The sequence below is a fragment of the Hippopotamus amphibius genome, chromosome 6, assembly GCF_030028045.1.
Source record: "Hippopotamus amphibius kiboko isolate mHipAmp2 chromosome 6, mHipAmp2.hap2, whole genome shotgun sequence".
Lineage (NCBI taxonomy): Eukaryota > Metazoa > Chordata > Mammalia > Artiodactyla > Hippopotamidae > Hippopotamus > Hippopotamus amphibius.
Window position 1 is genome coordinate 111,966,804 of NC_080191.1, and position 17,284 is coordinate 111,984,087.

General features: G+C 33.0%; 1 protein-coding gene across 3 annotated transcripts in view; it reads right to left on the reverse strand.

Moving 5' to 3' along the window:
• Nucleotides 1–17,284, reverse strand: part of TOP2B (DNA topoisomerase II beta) — a 58,291-nt gene that overhangs the window by 12,714 nt on the left and 28,293 nt on the right. For all 3 annotated transcript variants that reach the window (XM_057740060.1, XM_057740059.1, XM_057740062.1), the window contains exons 11-28: nucleotides 15,682–15,820; nucleotides 15,206–15,363; nucleotides 14,925–15,050; nucleotides 13,888–13,998; nucleotides 13,696–13,801; nucleotides 12,636–12,745; nucleotides 12,208–12,300; nucleotides 11,996–12,110; nucleotides 10,462–10,583; nucleotides 10,101–10,249; nucleotides 9,309–9,540; nucleotides 7,561–7,695; nucleotides 6,752–6,952; nucleotides 5,514–5,709; nucleotides 5,276–5,367; nucleotides 2,296–2,451; nucleotides 2,049–2,132; nucleotides 537–731 (exon numbers count right to left, since the gene is read on the reverse strand). In XM_057740060.1, the coding sequence (XP_057596043.1) occupies nucleotides 537–731; nucleotides 2,049–2,132; nucleotides 2,296–2,451; nucleotides 5,276–5,367; nucleotides 5,514–5,709; nucleotides 6,752–6,952; nucleotides 7,561–7,695; nucleotides 9,309–9,540; nucleotides 10,101–10,249; nucleotides 10,462–10,583; nucleotides 11,996–12,110; nucleotides 12,208–12,300; nucleotides 12,636–12,745; nucleotides 13,696–13,801; nucleotides 13,888–13,998; nucleotides 14,925–15,050; nucleotides 15,206–15,363; nucleotides 15,682–15,820 (2,520 nt within the window). The remainder of the gene's footprint in view (nucleotides 1–536; nucleotides 732–2,048; nucleotides 2,133–2,295; nucleotides 2,452–5,275; nucleotides 5,368–5,513; nucleotides 5,710–6,751; nucleotides 6,953–7,560; nucleotides 7,696–9,308; nucleotides 9,541–10,100; nucleotides 10,250–10,461; nucleotides 10,584–11,995; nucleotides 12,111–12,207; nucleotides 12,301–12,635; nucleotides 12,746–13,695; nucleotides 13,802–13,887; nucleotides 13,999–14,924; nucleotides 15,051–15,205; nucleotides 15,364–15,681; nucleotides 15,821–17,284) is intronic.

Sequence of the window (17,284 nt, forward strand, 5' to 3'; positions counted from 1 at the left end):
CCTCTGGCTAACTCTTCCCATCCTGCTGGAGGGTAGGCAGAGCTCACGCTCTTAAATCCCCTATAACACCAATCAATGCCAATGATATAGGCTGTGTTTGATGACTTTTAAACTAAGGGTAAAAATAAATAAATGGTAAAAGATGATAGCTTACTTTGAAAGCCAAACAGACTCTTTTCTACCACAAGACTTCCTTAATTGGTTATGATATAGAACGAAAGTTTATATTTTAAAGTTGATATACTTTTTGCTGTTGTTATTCCATGATTTTAATTTAGAATGCTGAATATTTCTCTCTCTAGTTTTAGAAACGGAATCAAATAAGTAGCTCTTTACACACATGTGGGTCCTTGACTAATATGTCTTCATTCTACGTATGGATCAATTGCTTTCAGAACAAATGATCTCCAATCACAGTGAAACATATTACAAACAAAAAATAAAGCATGAATGAATTACACAGTAAAATTAAAATACCTACATACATCACTATGGCGGTGGAGTCCACCAACAGGCTAAAACAAGAGACATCATACCTTTTTCCTCTTCAGCAACTTCTTACTGGCATCTGCCTTCATGGCAGTAATTTCAGGAACTATTCTTCTCCCGAAAGGTGAGGGCATTGTCTCTTCCAGTTGAAGCTTCTTCACCTTAGGTTTGCCAACTTTCCCTTTTATTGCTTTTCCAGCCATTCCTGCCATAACATCTTCTCGTTCTTGCGCTTCCACTTTCTGGAGTGTGATCATTATGGATGCGGGACAGGACGGGGGTATAAACAACTCATTAGAAAAGAGAGTCACTACTGCATGAGAAGTCAAACCTAACCTTATTCCTTTAGTAAGAAGCAAAGCTTTCCTTTCAGGTGATCGAATCTAAGAAAAAAACAATGCTAAGTCAGAAGACCTGGGCTGCAGTCCTAACTAGCTTCTCATTTGTAATACAAGGGGGTAGTAACTAAAAGGCCTATATGGTTGCTTCCAATTCTAGGATCCTATGACGTATTATGGGATCAAGACTTCTGGTGACCTGGTATCATCAGAATCCTAGCAAATCATACAAAAAGGCAGTTCTGTTAACAAATATGAAACTATTCTTTACTCTTGCTTTAGCTTGCTTCATTTTTAATAGATATTAACTTTTAAATATATAAGACAGCAGGAAAGAAACAGTCTCAGATTTTTAAAAAATCTAACTCATAACAATATACGAAAAGTATAAATCAAGGCATACTTATATTGTGGCACTTGAAAGATCATTAAGGAAACCCAGAACAATAGCACTAAAAAATTCCAGAAATTTTATTAGGCAACTAATATACCACACTTATCCTTAAGAGTTTGAATTCTGACTTAGGCCATAAAAATAAAATGAGAGCATGTGGACAATAAATCAATGAAACAAGTAAAAAGTAATAAATATAAATATCATATGAGTAATAATAAATAATAATTTACCTTGTGTTACTCAAAATCAGATGATTATACTGCTACTGTGAATTTAATTCTAAGATTTTAAGTGAGTTAATTGCTTAAAAACAAATTAGGCAATTTTAGAAAAAGTTTATATTTTATATCTCTCTCTATGTTTTTCTTTTATCTTTAAAATTGGAATTCCACCTGGAGAAAACTAAGTTATAATAAAAAACATTAAAATTTCTCTATTAAAAGTCTAAGGAGACTATCATTCCTCTTTTTAAAAATCAAAGTACCTATATTCAATCATATATATATTGCTCTTACCTCTTTGGGGGAAAACATTAAAATTGAATCAATAAGCCAATTTGAAGTCAGTTAAGAAATTTTAACCAGCAGAGAGTACTAGAATTTAATTTATTCTAAATTTCGACTCCATAGCTTTTATTCTTCTACATCAGACATTACTTTTCTTTATGATTTCATGTGGCTAGAAGCTTAATCCTCTGCAGCTTATAAACACATTTACCTTTGTAGAGTTAAAGGAAACCCTGAGATAATTTAATTTTTAAAATTTTCATACTTGTTTCATAAACATTACTTTTCCAAATATATTTTAATGGAGACTTAACCTACATCCAGTTCTTCAACAAAAGCTGCTAAATCTTCTTTCCAAAGATCTGAAGGAGATTTTCTTTTAAGATCACTGACCTCTCGCCCCTATAATAAAAAAGTAGTATGATTTAAACATTTGATTTTAAATGTATAATTTTAAAATGTAGACATAAAGGGTAAATAAAACTACTTATTTTTGGAAAAGAAAAATAAAGATATGGATAACACTGAAATAGTCTCAAATTATTTAACCCACGAAAGTTCATACTTTTGCATCTCTCTGTTTAATCAGTTCTTCAACTTTTTCTTTAGTAAGAGACCATAGAGACATATTTAAAATATAATTAAAATCAGGGCCTGAAGGAGTTCCTGAATCAGAGGAACTATCATCATGCTGATTTTGTGATTCTTCCTCTTCTGCTGCCTGTAAAAAATAATAAACTTTATATTAAAGTCCTGTATAATACCAAATCAATGTTGAATTTTATTGAATACTGAGTTTAAAATTCCATACATGCTATAATCTTAATGCTACATCTTCAGGGTGGTGGGTTTATTTTAGATTATCTGCAAGATTACCTATGAAAATATATTTCCTATAAAAAGTTTAAATTTTCTAAAAATGCACAATAAAATCATCAAAAGGAATGGTATATTCAGCCTCTACCCAGGAATCTGGTGAAAAATTAACTGCTTGAGAAGACATACCACATCTTAAAATTAATAGAGCAGAACTAATGTTTTATCATGCATCTTGTCAGATCTTTATATTGGTGAGTGAATGAACAATTTGAAACTTAAAATAAAAATCACTTATGAAGAATGTTTTACGGTTATAATAAATATACTAAGGTAGTCAGTCACTAAAGATGCATTCTTAATAAAAATTCTCTCAAGCAAGAATACTCATGTGAGGACTAAGAAAAAGTTCACTTAAGAATTTAAGAGCTGGTGAGTTAGAGTAAGAATTGTAAGGACTATTCTAAAATTTTATTCATACAGTCTTTTTTCACAGAAACAGTTGCAATAAAAAAATCTTATGCTAATATTAAATTTCAAAGTCCAATGAATTTAATCGAGTTATTATAGGTGACATCATCTTTAAAACAACAACAGCTATTAAATAAAATTGCATCTCAATTGTTAAAGGCACTCAGATAATTAAAAATGACTGAGTTAACCATGATATGCCATAAAACAAAAAGTTTACTTCTAGTACTCAAAAAAGCAAAGGAAAAAAAAAGGCTTTACAATTCAACTTAAAATTTTCGGTAAAATAATGTATATATACAAAGTAAAGTTTAAGCGTAGTTTAGAAGTAAAGGGACAAAATAAAAATTGCAAAGCAAAATGCTTCGATATATCAACAAAAGTATAAACTCAATTAAGTAACACTAGCCAAATAAGGAATGCTGTTGTTGAGTTGATTAGTAAGTACCTAGATAATTTATGACAAATTAATACAGTCTAGTTTTTCCAATTTCTTCATGAAATAGTGTGTTCCTATGGAATTTTAAGATGTTACACTACTATTAACATATTATTAGGGTGTCATAAAATCCTATTTAGACCCACACTTTAGCAGTCTGAGTGCTCTAGGATTTGATGACTCACCAAGCATTATTAATGAGTACTCCGTGAATATGTGTATCTATCATTGTTAACATGAAGATGACTAAGGATACTTTCAGAAAAAACAAAACAAAAAAAAAAAACTTTTCAAGTTCCAGTGACAGAATTCTACCATGTTTTTGATCTTCTAATTATCTGCTCTATAATTCTCTCTTCTCCAACTCTACATAACTCTTGTTAGAGCGGCTCCTTTTGTTTCTTGAACCCCCAAAGTGAACAAATGGCCAAGATGCTGAGAACATTTTGAGGGTAACAATTATTGAAATTATTGAAACCAAGCACTAGCTTTTACCTGTGAAATCTACTTCCACCAGAAGGGCACTCTCAAACCCTAAACACCTTTATTTTTTGAAACTAAACATTAAATTCATTAGCTCAGTAGCTATTTTTTTTTAAAGATGTAATTTAAACCAACAATGATACAGAAGGGCAAGTAGTGTATGAACTATAATTTGGGGTTTAAGAATGCAACAATACATACTGAAAGGAAAGCAAAGTGCTTGAGTCATCCATTTTGAATACTCCCCCATCTTGTCCCTACCCCATTTTCCTCAAATGATGAATAAACCAATTATCTTAATATGTAATTGCTAAATATATAATTTATTCTTACTTTATGGCATTCTAATGACAGTTCAAAATTGAAAAAAACTTAAATAATGTAAATGAAAGTAGTATTTCAATGTAGTTTGATGAAAAATGAAAAACATTATGGTTGAGAACTCCTAAATGTTGGGAAATTTAAAGTTTCAGTTCAAGTTACATCACATAATCATAACTATTTTTTAAAGATTCAAACATCAGTATTAAATATATATATACAATAGTCTAATAAAGTATCATTAGATTAGAAATTAATCATTTCCAACTTTCTTTCTTTTGTATATTTGTGTTCTCAATCACAATGTTGTATTGCCTTTTTAAATTTTTCTTTAAATTATCCACAACAGCAAGAAGCTAATTCTTGAGAAGAATCTCAACATTCCAATATTCCACTCACTGAATTAATAATATGAGTACTCTATGATTTAAAATAGATAATTTAATAAAACATCAGACTCTTAATCTGAAGTTTCAGGGTTTAAAATCTCCAGCTAAATGCCTAAGCATAGGTCAGAGCACATACTTGGTGCTTGATAAACACTGATAAATATTGGCCATTCTGTCTCTAGTCTCCCCAGCGTACACTTAAACCAGATCAAGTGATTGGTGGGTAGATTCCACATTGTGACCACAAACTGCCCAGGGGGAAGTGATTTCTGTGCTACCAGTGTAGCTCCCAGACAGTGACATGTACTTCACAAAACCACCACCACTACAGTCCTTTAATGGCAGGCTCAGAAAGAAGGCTGAGGAGACTGAGCTATCTTCTCCAACATGGAGTCATTTCTCCAGGCCCTGGCTGAGCCACACTGGCAAAGTGCTTTGTGGTGGGTGTGCACTGCAAATTCCTGCACCGTATCTGTTTTGTGGATAAACAGAAGACTTCAGTCTCCAAACAGACTACTCAGCACCTTTAGCAATACTAAATTCAAAATTTAGGGATTGGGGTTTTTGTTTGCTTTGGAAGTTGCTTTTAAAAGCTTCTCTGAATGTCTTGTTCTGCAAATGATTACCTTTTCTTGTGCTTCTTTCCAGGCTTTCACTGGGTCAGATTCATAACCTCTCTGGACTAACATTTGAATCAAATCTTTCTTTGACCTATTCTCTATGTGAGGGAAAAATAAAGTTAGGATCAAGAAAAGAGATTCAATTTGTATTTGTTTATATTCTACTGATAAAAATGTCTTCTATTAATAAAGTTTTTTTTTTCCATTTTAACTAATCTTCAAATTTTTAAAGGTTGCATCTTACCTATAGTAATTTTCCCTTGTATCTTCTCTAAAATGAAACGGGCTTGATTGTTAAGCTTTGTAGATTCTGCTCCCAACATTCCTACCAGCCACTCCTTACGTAAACCATAGTAGCTTAAACGTAAATCAAAGAATTCTTTCAAAATGTCTTGCACAGTTTCATACTTCTTCAGACATCCCATATGATCAAAGAGTACCTAAGCAAAACACAAGGTTTTTGAAGATTATATAAATCTGTGTTGGTATTTTTAACTTGTAAGACTGCTACAGTATATAAAATAACCATAATACATTTACATGAACACACACCACCCCTAAAAGCCAGAACCAAAATTATTAAGCACATTTCTGTAACTATTCCTTTGATGACTCCAAGAAACTGATAAAATTCAATTCTCAAATCTATGAAAATATTTAAAATTGGAATAATTTTGAAAGATGCAAACAGGTCTTTTAAAAAATGTTCTTATTTAAAACTATATAAACTATGGCTATAAAACCACCTAATATTTTTTTTTGAAACTAAAAACATATTCTATGCGTAAGCTTTTAAATACTCAATTTAAAGTTCTCTCTCTCCCATATATTCAATGGATGTGCATCTGCCTCTCTCTTGTTTTTTATAATGCGCTGTAATTCGCTGAAACTTCAATTTAGGGGGACATTTTACTTCTTCTCTATCCTTTTTCTCCTTTTCTATCAGCCTTGCTTGGCAGACTTCGGCACTTTTTCTTAGTCACTGTGCTATTACTGGATTTTTTTCTTTTACTCTTTCTCAAGTCTAAAAGCTAATTTGGAATGGAACAAGGGTAATCATACATGTTCACTTTTTATCTTCCTCCCCAATTATCTTTAAGTTTAATAAAGCAGATTAGAGTAATGAAGAGATAAGTACTCCACAACTAAAATGCAAATAGAGACAAGAGTAAGGCACAGAGAACCCTGCAACAATCACTCTCAGAACTTTTCAGTCGGGTATGTGTATCCTTCATGTTTAAGTCCAGATGCACAAAGGCAGGGTTGGGGTTAAGAGTAGAGGATAATATTAGAGGAAAAGGAACATAATCTCTAGATTCTTTTTTTTTTTTAATCTTTTTTTTTTTTTTATCTCTAAATTCTTTAGCAAATATACAGGGGGAAACAGACTTACTATAGCTACTCCCATTGTGAAACCAACTACAAAAATCCAACTCTGAGCATGCAAGAAAGGTTACATTCATAGTAAATCTAGTTAATTACCATGGAATTACAAGTAAGAGTAGTTTGAAGTTTAAAAACTTTGTGCAAGCCAGCAGCTTCTGCTTGTGCTAGTTTCTCTTCAGTCATTTTCACCACAAATTTCACAGTTGTATCAGTATGATATTCTTTATAATCAGAAATTAATGCTGGTGTTTTATCTGTTCCATTTAGCATAGGTTCTAAGACCTGTTCTTTGTATACCTATAAAAGATTTAAAAATAAGTAAATCTTTCATGACACACATTCATGTTCTCATATTACAAGTCATGCAATCTTTAAAAATTCTCAATTCCAGTGGGGAAAAAAGGGGAAACCTCATCTCTATCACCTCCTGCCCAGTCACTATAGTCGACAATGCATGGGGATCTCAATGGAGAAAGAAGATACACAAGGTACTGGTTCTGATCTGCTCATACTCAAAGGGCAAGAAGAGGCTGAGAGTACAAAAGTGGATGGCATCAACTAGCACTGATGAGGTGACACATGTACTTTTAGATCCAATACCGACTGACATGAATGTATTGACCATACTTACAAAGGTTCAAAACTATTTCTTACATACTATTCTACTCATTTCAACGTAAACAAAGATAATAGTCTTTTTAAAAACTACTTAAGTCATTCTACATTTAGATAAATCAACTTTTAAATTATCATTGGAATACTCAAATCAATGTGTCAAAAACGTATACAGCAATGTTTAAACATTCTACAGACACAGGGCAAACAATGATGGAATCATATTCTTACCAGAAAGCACTGCCTAACACAACTGCTCGCCTCACAGGCAGCTCACATCTTATACCAACCTGTGTCCATGTTCTAACGGGAAGCTCTGTAATCTCCACTGTGTTTCTATCCACCACAAATATTTCACCACTGACTGCATATTGGTTTTGACCAAGTTCTTGGATCGTTCCTTTAAAGTTTTTGTAGTTTGGAAGCTGTAGGGAAAAATAATAATACCATAAGGCCCCGACTTCTCACTGGAGGGCCAATGCCACCTCTGAGTGCCTCTCAGTCAATGACCTACCAACAGGGTCACACGACTGAAACGAATTTCCTCTTGTCCACAACAGGCCCTCTCCAAATAATCGCTCGATCTTGAATTCACAGCTTCTGTTAATATAATCTCAATAGTCCCCCAATCTCAAAACCTTAGCATCACCCTTCCTAGTCCTCCAAGAATATCACTTTTTTCCATCTTATTACCTCCATCCTTCCTTCTCCCCAGATTAAATATTCTTTAAATTCAAACTCCTCAGACGTTACATTACAAGCCAATCTAACTTTCTAACTTTTCTCCAATGATTTGCCTTCCAAATCACTACTCTTTTTCCACATTTTTCTTGAATATTTTGAATAGGCTCAGTATGCTCACTTTTACTCACTGTATCCACCAGGCATGACAGTTATTCAGCTCCCCGCATCCATTCATCTATATAAATCTTACTCAGCCTTCTCAGCCTAATTACAAGTGATCTCTCCCTCTTCTAAAATCCCCATTCGTTATTATCACTAAGAAGTTAGGCATACAGCAGAGGGCATTTCTTCTGGCATACTGAGCAACTATTAATATCTTTTGTCACTGTAAACTTCATGCCCAGAGGTCTTGCCTTGACAACAGATTAACTTTTCGAAGACAGAGATCATGGTTCTTTATCTTACCACTTAGCACAGTATCATATATAGAAGATATATATATATATGAAACAAGTACTCATCAAACACACTGACAATAAATACTCTAAATTTATCTGAAATAATTAAAATAAAATGCTATAATCATTAAAAGTAATTTGATACTTCTATTAGAAATATTTTAAAGTACTTTAAAGTATTTAGGAGAAAAAAGATCTTAAATCATACTCATAATCTAATTTTCTTTTAAAATACAAAGATGAGATAAAACTTGGAGAGAAATACATACAAATATTAACAGCTTGTTTATTCCTCTTTGCTTATTTACCTTTTCTACAATGAGCACTAACATTTTTGTAATAAAAATATACTTCTATTTAAATGTATCATGATAACAGGAAATTTCTAGATGATTTTAAATCATGTAGAAGAGTGTAAGACACTTTTTTGAGAAGTTTTTCTTGGAGGGAGTTTGAGGGAAGAATTGAACACGATGAATGATGTAAGGGCAAAAATAAAAAATACAGAGATTATTAAAATATATACAGTGTGTCTTTAAGCATCCTTAGGACTCCAATATGACTTAGTAGTTTAAGAACAGTGACATAAAATTGCATGTAACTTTGCCATAAAAGCATTATTCTCTACATAATTTAGATATTTGAAAGCCTGAAATATAGGGTACTTTAAATTTGTAATAAACAGTTTCTCCCACAAACCTTATCTCCAGGCTTTTTCCAAACTTTGTATCTTTTACGGTAAGCACACATCAAGTTACACACTAATAGGGTCCTTACTGTCTACAATACGTTCTAAAATGAAAATGGCCCCATTACTTTTCTAAACTGACTAGCTTTTGTAGTTTAGACGTTATCGTTTGTTAAAACAACATAAGCAATAAGTTCTACGTAATCACCATGGGATGAGGATCCAAGCCGTCCAGCATCCGTCTGACGTTGTTCACAATCTCCCTAGCATCATAGTTGGGTAGTTTACAAGCCCATCCTGTGCCAATGCCCTCAGCACCATTTATTAAAACCATGGGAATTATGGGAATATACCACTCAGGCTCTACGCGTTGATTATCATCATAAAGGAATTTAAGCAGGTTGTCATCCACAGCAGGAAAAAGCAGTCTTGCTAAAGAGCTAATAAAAGGAAAAAGAAAAACATGGAGTGATGTCATGGTTTCAGAAAATAAAACTTTATACATTATTGAAGACCTTACATTTCAAAAAATCTTTTAAAAAGAATGCATTTTTTAAGAATTCTGGTTAATTTAAATTTAACAGTAAAATTTTCCTAACCTTATTACCAAATATATTTCCCTCGGGCACAAAGCCAGAATAAAACTGCCCTGTTTTATTTATGTTACTTACTGACTTACCTGCCTGAATTCTTAGTATTGATAAATAACCTTTTAAAGATTTCCTCTTATTCTGACTAAACCACAAAACCCATCTTCAGCCTAAAAAGTAAAGTTGGATCAGAAAACATCCTTACATTCATTAGGACTGGTTTCTCCAATAATTCATAAAAACCGAGATCAACAAATGTCATTCTATACGTAATCAAATAATTTGAAATACTCATACCCTCAACATAACACGCAATCAACTCTCTCCATAGTTATAATTCTATTACGCATTTAGTTAGTTCCAATAAACTTCAAACAGAACTTATACTATTATATTCAGCAAATGATTACCTTAACATTGTGAAAATATAACGAGGACTTGCAGCATCTTTGCCCCCATGAAGCCGAGTTCCAAACTGACCAATTGGCTGAAGCAAGTTAATGTTGTTGCTCCCCACAAAGTTCTGAGCCAAGTTCACGACAGTCATCATCAGTGCTTGCTGCAGAACAGAAACAGACAGAATAGAACATTCACATTCTCAATCTTCTACAAGTATTTCCTAATTTTTATTAAAACCCAAACTCTCAACTCTTTTACATTTCCAAAGACTTTATAAAAGGAAAAATACTATATTATGCTAAATTATCCTTCTATTATCATTCTTCATGCCAATAAGTATAGTTTTCAACCAATTCCAATCTCCATGCTTACTTCTCCATGATGATAAGCAGACATCTCAGCAACAGACCCAGCCAACTGTGCAACTTTTACTTCACGTTTATCATTCCTCTTGAAACAGGTAAATAAAACTTTTCGTTGGCCTGGTTTAAAGCCTGTTTTTAAAAAGAACAACCTTCTTTTAAAAATATTACTTGGTATATAGTTGCAATATTTCTTTTAGTGACAATAATGTTTTATACATTCAAGAGAAAAAAAGCAAAGATATAGTTTGTTTCTGAAAAATAACTAAAATGTTTACTTGAGATTCTGTAACAAAATAAGTACATACTAACACATTTTATACCATCTTAATCTATTCCAAAAGTGAAGAACCAACTGAAAGACACCCTCGAGGGGTCCTAAAGAACTGTCAAGTGGCACCAAATTCCTTTCATAGGAGTTTCCAAACACTCATGTGCCCAAAATGCCAGTTGTGATTAAAGTACCAGCAAGCTATCAATGAGCCTGAAAACTTATGAGAATATCCTTATGAGAATATCCTAAATCAGGAAAGCTCTATAAAGAAGAGATGTGTTCTGGTAGTTAAGAATGCAGGCTTTAGATCTCACAAATCTGGATAACTCTTCTCAACTTGGCCATGTGACCTTCCACAACTCATTAAACCATTAAGTCTCAGTGTCCTCATCAGTGTAACAGAAATAATTACCTTCCTAATAGGGTGATCATAAGGATTACATGAGATAATGCAAGCAAAGCACTCTGCTTCCTGAGCATTCTTCTTGCTCTAGGCCATTGAGCATAGTAATACACTTTTCAGTATACACTAGCTAGCATCAGCACCATCATGGGCCCAGAGTATGGCAGAAGCAAAAGGATGATAAAAAAATTTCCTTGAGAATTTTACAATATAATTGGGAAGGCAAAATTAACACAAGTAAAATAAGAGGCATACAATTATCGACATAGACGTTTATAGGCACCTGAGACCAGTTTAGACGGCAATTATTAGGGAAGACTTCAGAGAATGGATGTAACTTAAAGCTAGAACTAGATGGATTAGTAGAATTAGTAGATCTGTTATTAGCTGAAAAACCAAGGAACATAAAGATCAACGAACTTGCTAAAAGTTATAAAATCAAAATCAAAAAGCTCTAGATAGAAGACTAAAATCTGCTCCAACTACTGGTTAGCAGTTTCTTAATTTTTTTCGTCAAGTTAAATAAGTTAAAAGCATTAGATTTGGGGCACTGAGGAGTAAAGCTGTTTTTAAAATGCAGTCTCTGATAAATACTTTAGAACTTATCAAAATCACATTTTACTTTTTATTTTAAAAAAGTCTCCAACAGCTTGGGGCAAAAGCTTTAAAAAAATGCAAGTTAATTTTCTTTAAAAACTCAAAAAGGGTTTAAAAGATTCAAATAAAGAATATAAAATATTTCAGAACTACTAAAACATCTCAAGAGCAACTTCAGAATTTTAAAATTTATTATAAGGATGGGTTAAAGTACATGAAATTAAAATAACATACAAAAATGAAAAAGATTCTTAAACAAAAGCTACTTACCATCAACAAGAGATGGTATAGATCTTTCATTGTCTGAGTTTGAGAAGAGAATCAATTCCTTGTTGATGAAATCATTGTAAGTCAAATGCTTTGTTGCTGTACCATATAAAAATTGCTAAGAGAAAAGTTATATAGCAATTACATCATGATTACTGCATGAATTTTAGCTTCGTTCTCCTTCTCCCCCCAGATCACCACTCTTTATGACCAACCTCTGGTAAGCCATGTAATCTACGCTGTCTCCGATCTTCCATAAAATTTGTTAACCATTCTTTTCTGTCATCGATCTTCTTCTTACTGAATGCCTGAAAGATTTCAGGAAACAATTTCATACATTAAAAATAAAATAAATTTCATGTAAAATTAAAATATATAAAGGCAAATAACTAATTATTAATTTCTGGGAAATTAAGTTTTTTCCAATATGCTTTTATTAAAAATACACTTGAACAGAGGTGTCTGAATTAAAGAACTATGAAAGCAGGGCATAATCTGCAGTGATGAGGAATGACACTAAAATTAAGTAGGTCTGGCTTAGAATTCTAAAGAGACTAATCACAGAAAACCAAGATTGGGAAGAAAAGAATGGCATATAGAGGGAATGGATACTAGGAGAGATTTTTAAAATTAACTTTGTTACCAAGGTAATGGCAGCATCATCTTCAGGACCAGCGTATCTAAATAAGATGCGGTGCCTTTCCATATCAGCAAAATACTCCTTGGCTTCCTTAGCTGTACTGGTACCCAACCCTGCACAATTTTAAAAACAAAAGTGGAAACAAGCCAGACAGAGAAAGACAAATACTGTATGATCTCACTTACATGTGGAATCTGAAAAACAGAAAGTCAAACTCATAGTAACAGAGTAGAATGCTGGTCGCCAGGGGCTGGCAGGGAGAGGGAAATGAGGAGATGTCAGTCAAAGGGTACAGACTTTCAGTTATAAGATGAGTAAGTTCTGGGGAATCTAATGTACAGAATGATGCCTATAGTCAATAATACTATATTGTATACCTGAACATTGCTAAGAGAGAAGACCTTAAAAGTTCTCTCCACAAGAAAAAACAACAACAAACTATAGGGATAATTAACAATATCCAGAATGTGGGAAATTACGCAGGACAAAGAATCCAACTTTATGAACAGATAAATTATAAGGAAAGAAATATGAAAAGAGAAACAATATATTAAGATTTAAAAGACATCAACCAAATGCACTGTATGGGCCTTGTTTGGATCCTGATTAAAAAAAAAAACAAAAAACAAGCAAAAAAAAAACTACAAAAATGAACACTTTTAATATGATCAGGAGAATTTTAGCATGGATTGAATACTTAAGGTTATCAAAGAAAGTACGATAATGGTATTATGGGCAATAAAAAAAATTCTTTTAGAGATACACACGAAAGTATTATAGAAATAATTAATGCCTGGAAGTTATTTCAAACTAATGGGGTAGCGATGAGAAGCATTTAGATGAAACAAGATCAGCCGTAAAACAGTGATTATTTAAGCACGTGGGAAGCCCACTATATTACTCTATTTACATAAAATTTCCCCTAACAATTCTTTAAAAATCAGCAATAGCTGTTTCTGAAAGCTAAAAGAGACAAATTTTCAAAATATTTTATAATGTTCTCATAAAAATAAATTTATGTCAGTACTAACATCACAAAATTTAAGTGTTTTAGAATACAAACCTTTGTAGTATTTTATTTTCCAGGCTTTCTGGTTTTCTATATGTTTTTTCCACTCATCAAATTCAGGAATACTATAGAAGGAAAGTTCCTGCTTATTTCTGCTAGCCTTAAATGAATAATAAAAAAACAAAATTAATTTTTCTGCTCGTCTTTAAGGCAACAGTATAAAAAATATGTTATCGTAAATAGTACCTTTACAATTGGAGTAATGAACTCTTCAAGAAAACCATGCTTCAGAAGTGATGGCCAATTGTGATGGATGAAGTTAATAAGCAGGCCTTTTATGTGAGAACCGTCTTGATCCTAAATAAGTGTTAGTAAAGAGTGCTATGATAATTTTACGAAATATAATTACTTATATAACCAAATTTTGTCTCCTTGCTAAAAGCAGCAAGGAGACAAAATCCCATTCAAATTTTAGAACTGCATTTTACAAAACATTCTTTCGATGGTCACAGTAAAGAATTTTTTTCTTAAAATTCAAATAAAGAATATAGCTAAGTGATGGACTGAATCTTTCTGTCATTAAAAAATATACTACCATTATAGTTTGCCCAGATTCCACTAAAAGAATGATTCAAAGATGGGGAAATAAATGAAACAGGGTTATAATGCCATTTCACTGGAAGGAGAAATCCATGGAAAACAGGATTCACAAGTCTTCTCTTAATGTAAAAACTGATGAATTTCTGATTAAAACTATACAGCAGCTTCTCAGTTGAAGATTTTCTTTAGGAATGCTTTCAATCGGAGGACATAAGAGACAAGCAGTTGGATACATGTGGAACTCTTCATTTTCAATTTTCTACTTCTTTCCTAATGATTGCATTTTACTATTCAAGTTCTCCAATATTTTTGTGCATCCCAAATTATGCCATCATATACAAATATTAGCCATTATCCTATTAATCTTTCTTACTTGTAAATTTCACCATTTCCTTCCTGCTTATAGATAGGCTTCAATCCCATAATACTCAGTGTGTTCTACTCTTCCCATATTTATTGCATTTGAAACATTATAAAAATACCTAACCAAAAAGGTGGTTACCATAAATGAGATAATGTTATATGTGCCTCACACAAACCATGTCATTAAACAATATTTTTCCCCCTGGATGTAAACACAATCACTTTCACATCTACTATCTTGGAATAAATCTCACGCAACAAATATCAAAAGGACATTCTGAAAAAGATATGTTTTAATATGTGGCAACTATTAAACCAACCTGATCAGTCATAATCATAATCTTTCCATAGCGTAAAGTTTTCAGAGATTCTGCATCATCATAACTTTTCTTGTATTGTAGACCAACTATCTTAATAATGTTGTTTATTTCTGCATTTTCCATGATCTGTGCAAAAATGAAAAGAAAGTTTTTTTTTGAAAGTATTTTAAAAAGTGTCGACATATACAAAAGGTGAGCTAGAATTGACACATAAAAATTCACAACTTCAATAAAGTATTAGAATGTCATATACATGTGTAGGCACATATACAGATACACACCTGTTTGTGAGAAGCCTCCCGAACGTTAAGAATCTTCCCCCTGAGGGGGAAGACCCCATATCTGTCCCTCCCAATCACACCCAATCCAGACACGGCCAGCGACTTAGCAGAGTCTCCTTCTGTCAGTATTAGTGTGCATTCCAGGGAATGTTTGCCACCTGGGAGAAGTTCAAAATGACAGATATTTCAAAGTTCTCAATTTTACCAATGAAAACTATGAAGCCAAAAAATTAATAATCACAATGACAATGAAAGACTGTAATTCATCTTACGTTATGCTCAGTATAATTTAAAAATTAAGTATATTTTATTGAATTCCCATCCCCCAAAATTAGTAATATGTGATACACGGGGCAATTTTAGTGAAGTAAAATTATACTCTGAACATAAAATCCTATACTCTATATCTGGAAAATTGAAACAGTCTATAATTGAATAAATAAAAACTTAAAATCTAAAAAAAATCTGACTCTTACCAGCATCATTAGCGTCATCCAGTTTGGGAATACCTTTGATTTTACTGTACTTTACTGATGAACACTTCTTGTTCAACTGTGTCTGAGCCTTAAATTTCACCCAGTTCAGGATACTTTCTACAATGCCACAGTTAGAGGCCTAAAAAATCAAAGAGTAATGATATACAAGCAAGCCAGAAGTTTATACACTTAGCTAAAATTACTATAATACTTGGTATCTGTGCAGTTAGAAGGCAAAACAATAATAGTGATGGTAACCATTATGATATGTGCTGGTAAATATTATTCTAACTACAGAAAACTAACTCAGGCAGCTATTCATCACAATGACCTATTGTACTGAAATGTAAACACATGAAAAAAGGGCAACTTTACTACATATGAAAAATATTTCTATTATAGTAAACTCCATAAGAAATATACACAATTTTAACAAAACTAACTTGCAACAAAAGCTAACAAAGTAAAAGCTGATCCATCTATGAATTTACTACCTGGGAAATTTTAGACACTGATGTTTTTGATGTCCCTCAATACAAAAATGTGAATCTTGAATTCACTATGACAAAAAAATATTAACATGAAGGGAACATTAGGATAAACTCAAGAACTTACGGGGCAGGGGGGACACAACTTCCCTGGTGGTGCAGTGGTTAAGAATCCGCCTGCCAAGGCAGGGGACACAGGTTCCATCCCTGGTCTGGTAAGATCCCACATGCTGCGAAGCAGCTAAGGCCATTGTGCCACAACTACTGAGCCTGTGCTCTACAGCCCACGAGCCACAACTACTGAGCACACGTGCTGCAATTACTGAAGCCCGGGAGCCTAGAGCCCGTGCTCCACAACAAGAGAAGCCACTGCAATGAGAAGCTCGTGCACCGTGACGATGAGTAGCCCCCGCTCACTGCAACTAGAGAAAGCCCACGAACAACAATGAAGACCCAACACAGCCAATAAATAAATAAATAAATTTTTTAAAAAAACAAAAAAACTTATGGGGAATTCCCTGGCAGTCCAGTGGTTGGGACTCTGTGTTTCCACTGCAGGAGGCACGGGGGGGTTGATCTTTGGTTGGGAAACTAAGATACCACATGCCTCAAAGAGCAGCAAAAACAAAACAAAACAAACAAAAAACTTATGAATAGTCCTTATTTTTTAAAAGTTTGGTACTGAGGATTTCAACATTATATATATATGTGTGTGGGTCACTCTGCAGTAAATTAACGTGACAAGACGTCAAACCTCCCCCCCCACACACACACAAAAAAGTAAAGCATCTCCAAGTTGGAGTTATTTATTTTTCATCAACCTGGGTAGTTTGATTTTAGGTATATGAAATAGTTTTCTAGACTGTTTCAGATATAAAAAGACATGAAATATGTTGCCAAATCTAAACTTTCTCTGCCAAAAATGAAAATGTATAAAATCTAAAATCAAATTACAACTGTTAATAAGGGCAGAAATTTGGGCTATCATTAACATTGGGTCATCTGTATTCAGAATTCATTATGGTTAGACCCAAAAGTACTATTCTACAGGCCTTTAACTAAAATCTAAAAAACAACTTTTGTTTTTTGAGTCCCTGCCTTTGAAATTCTAATAC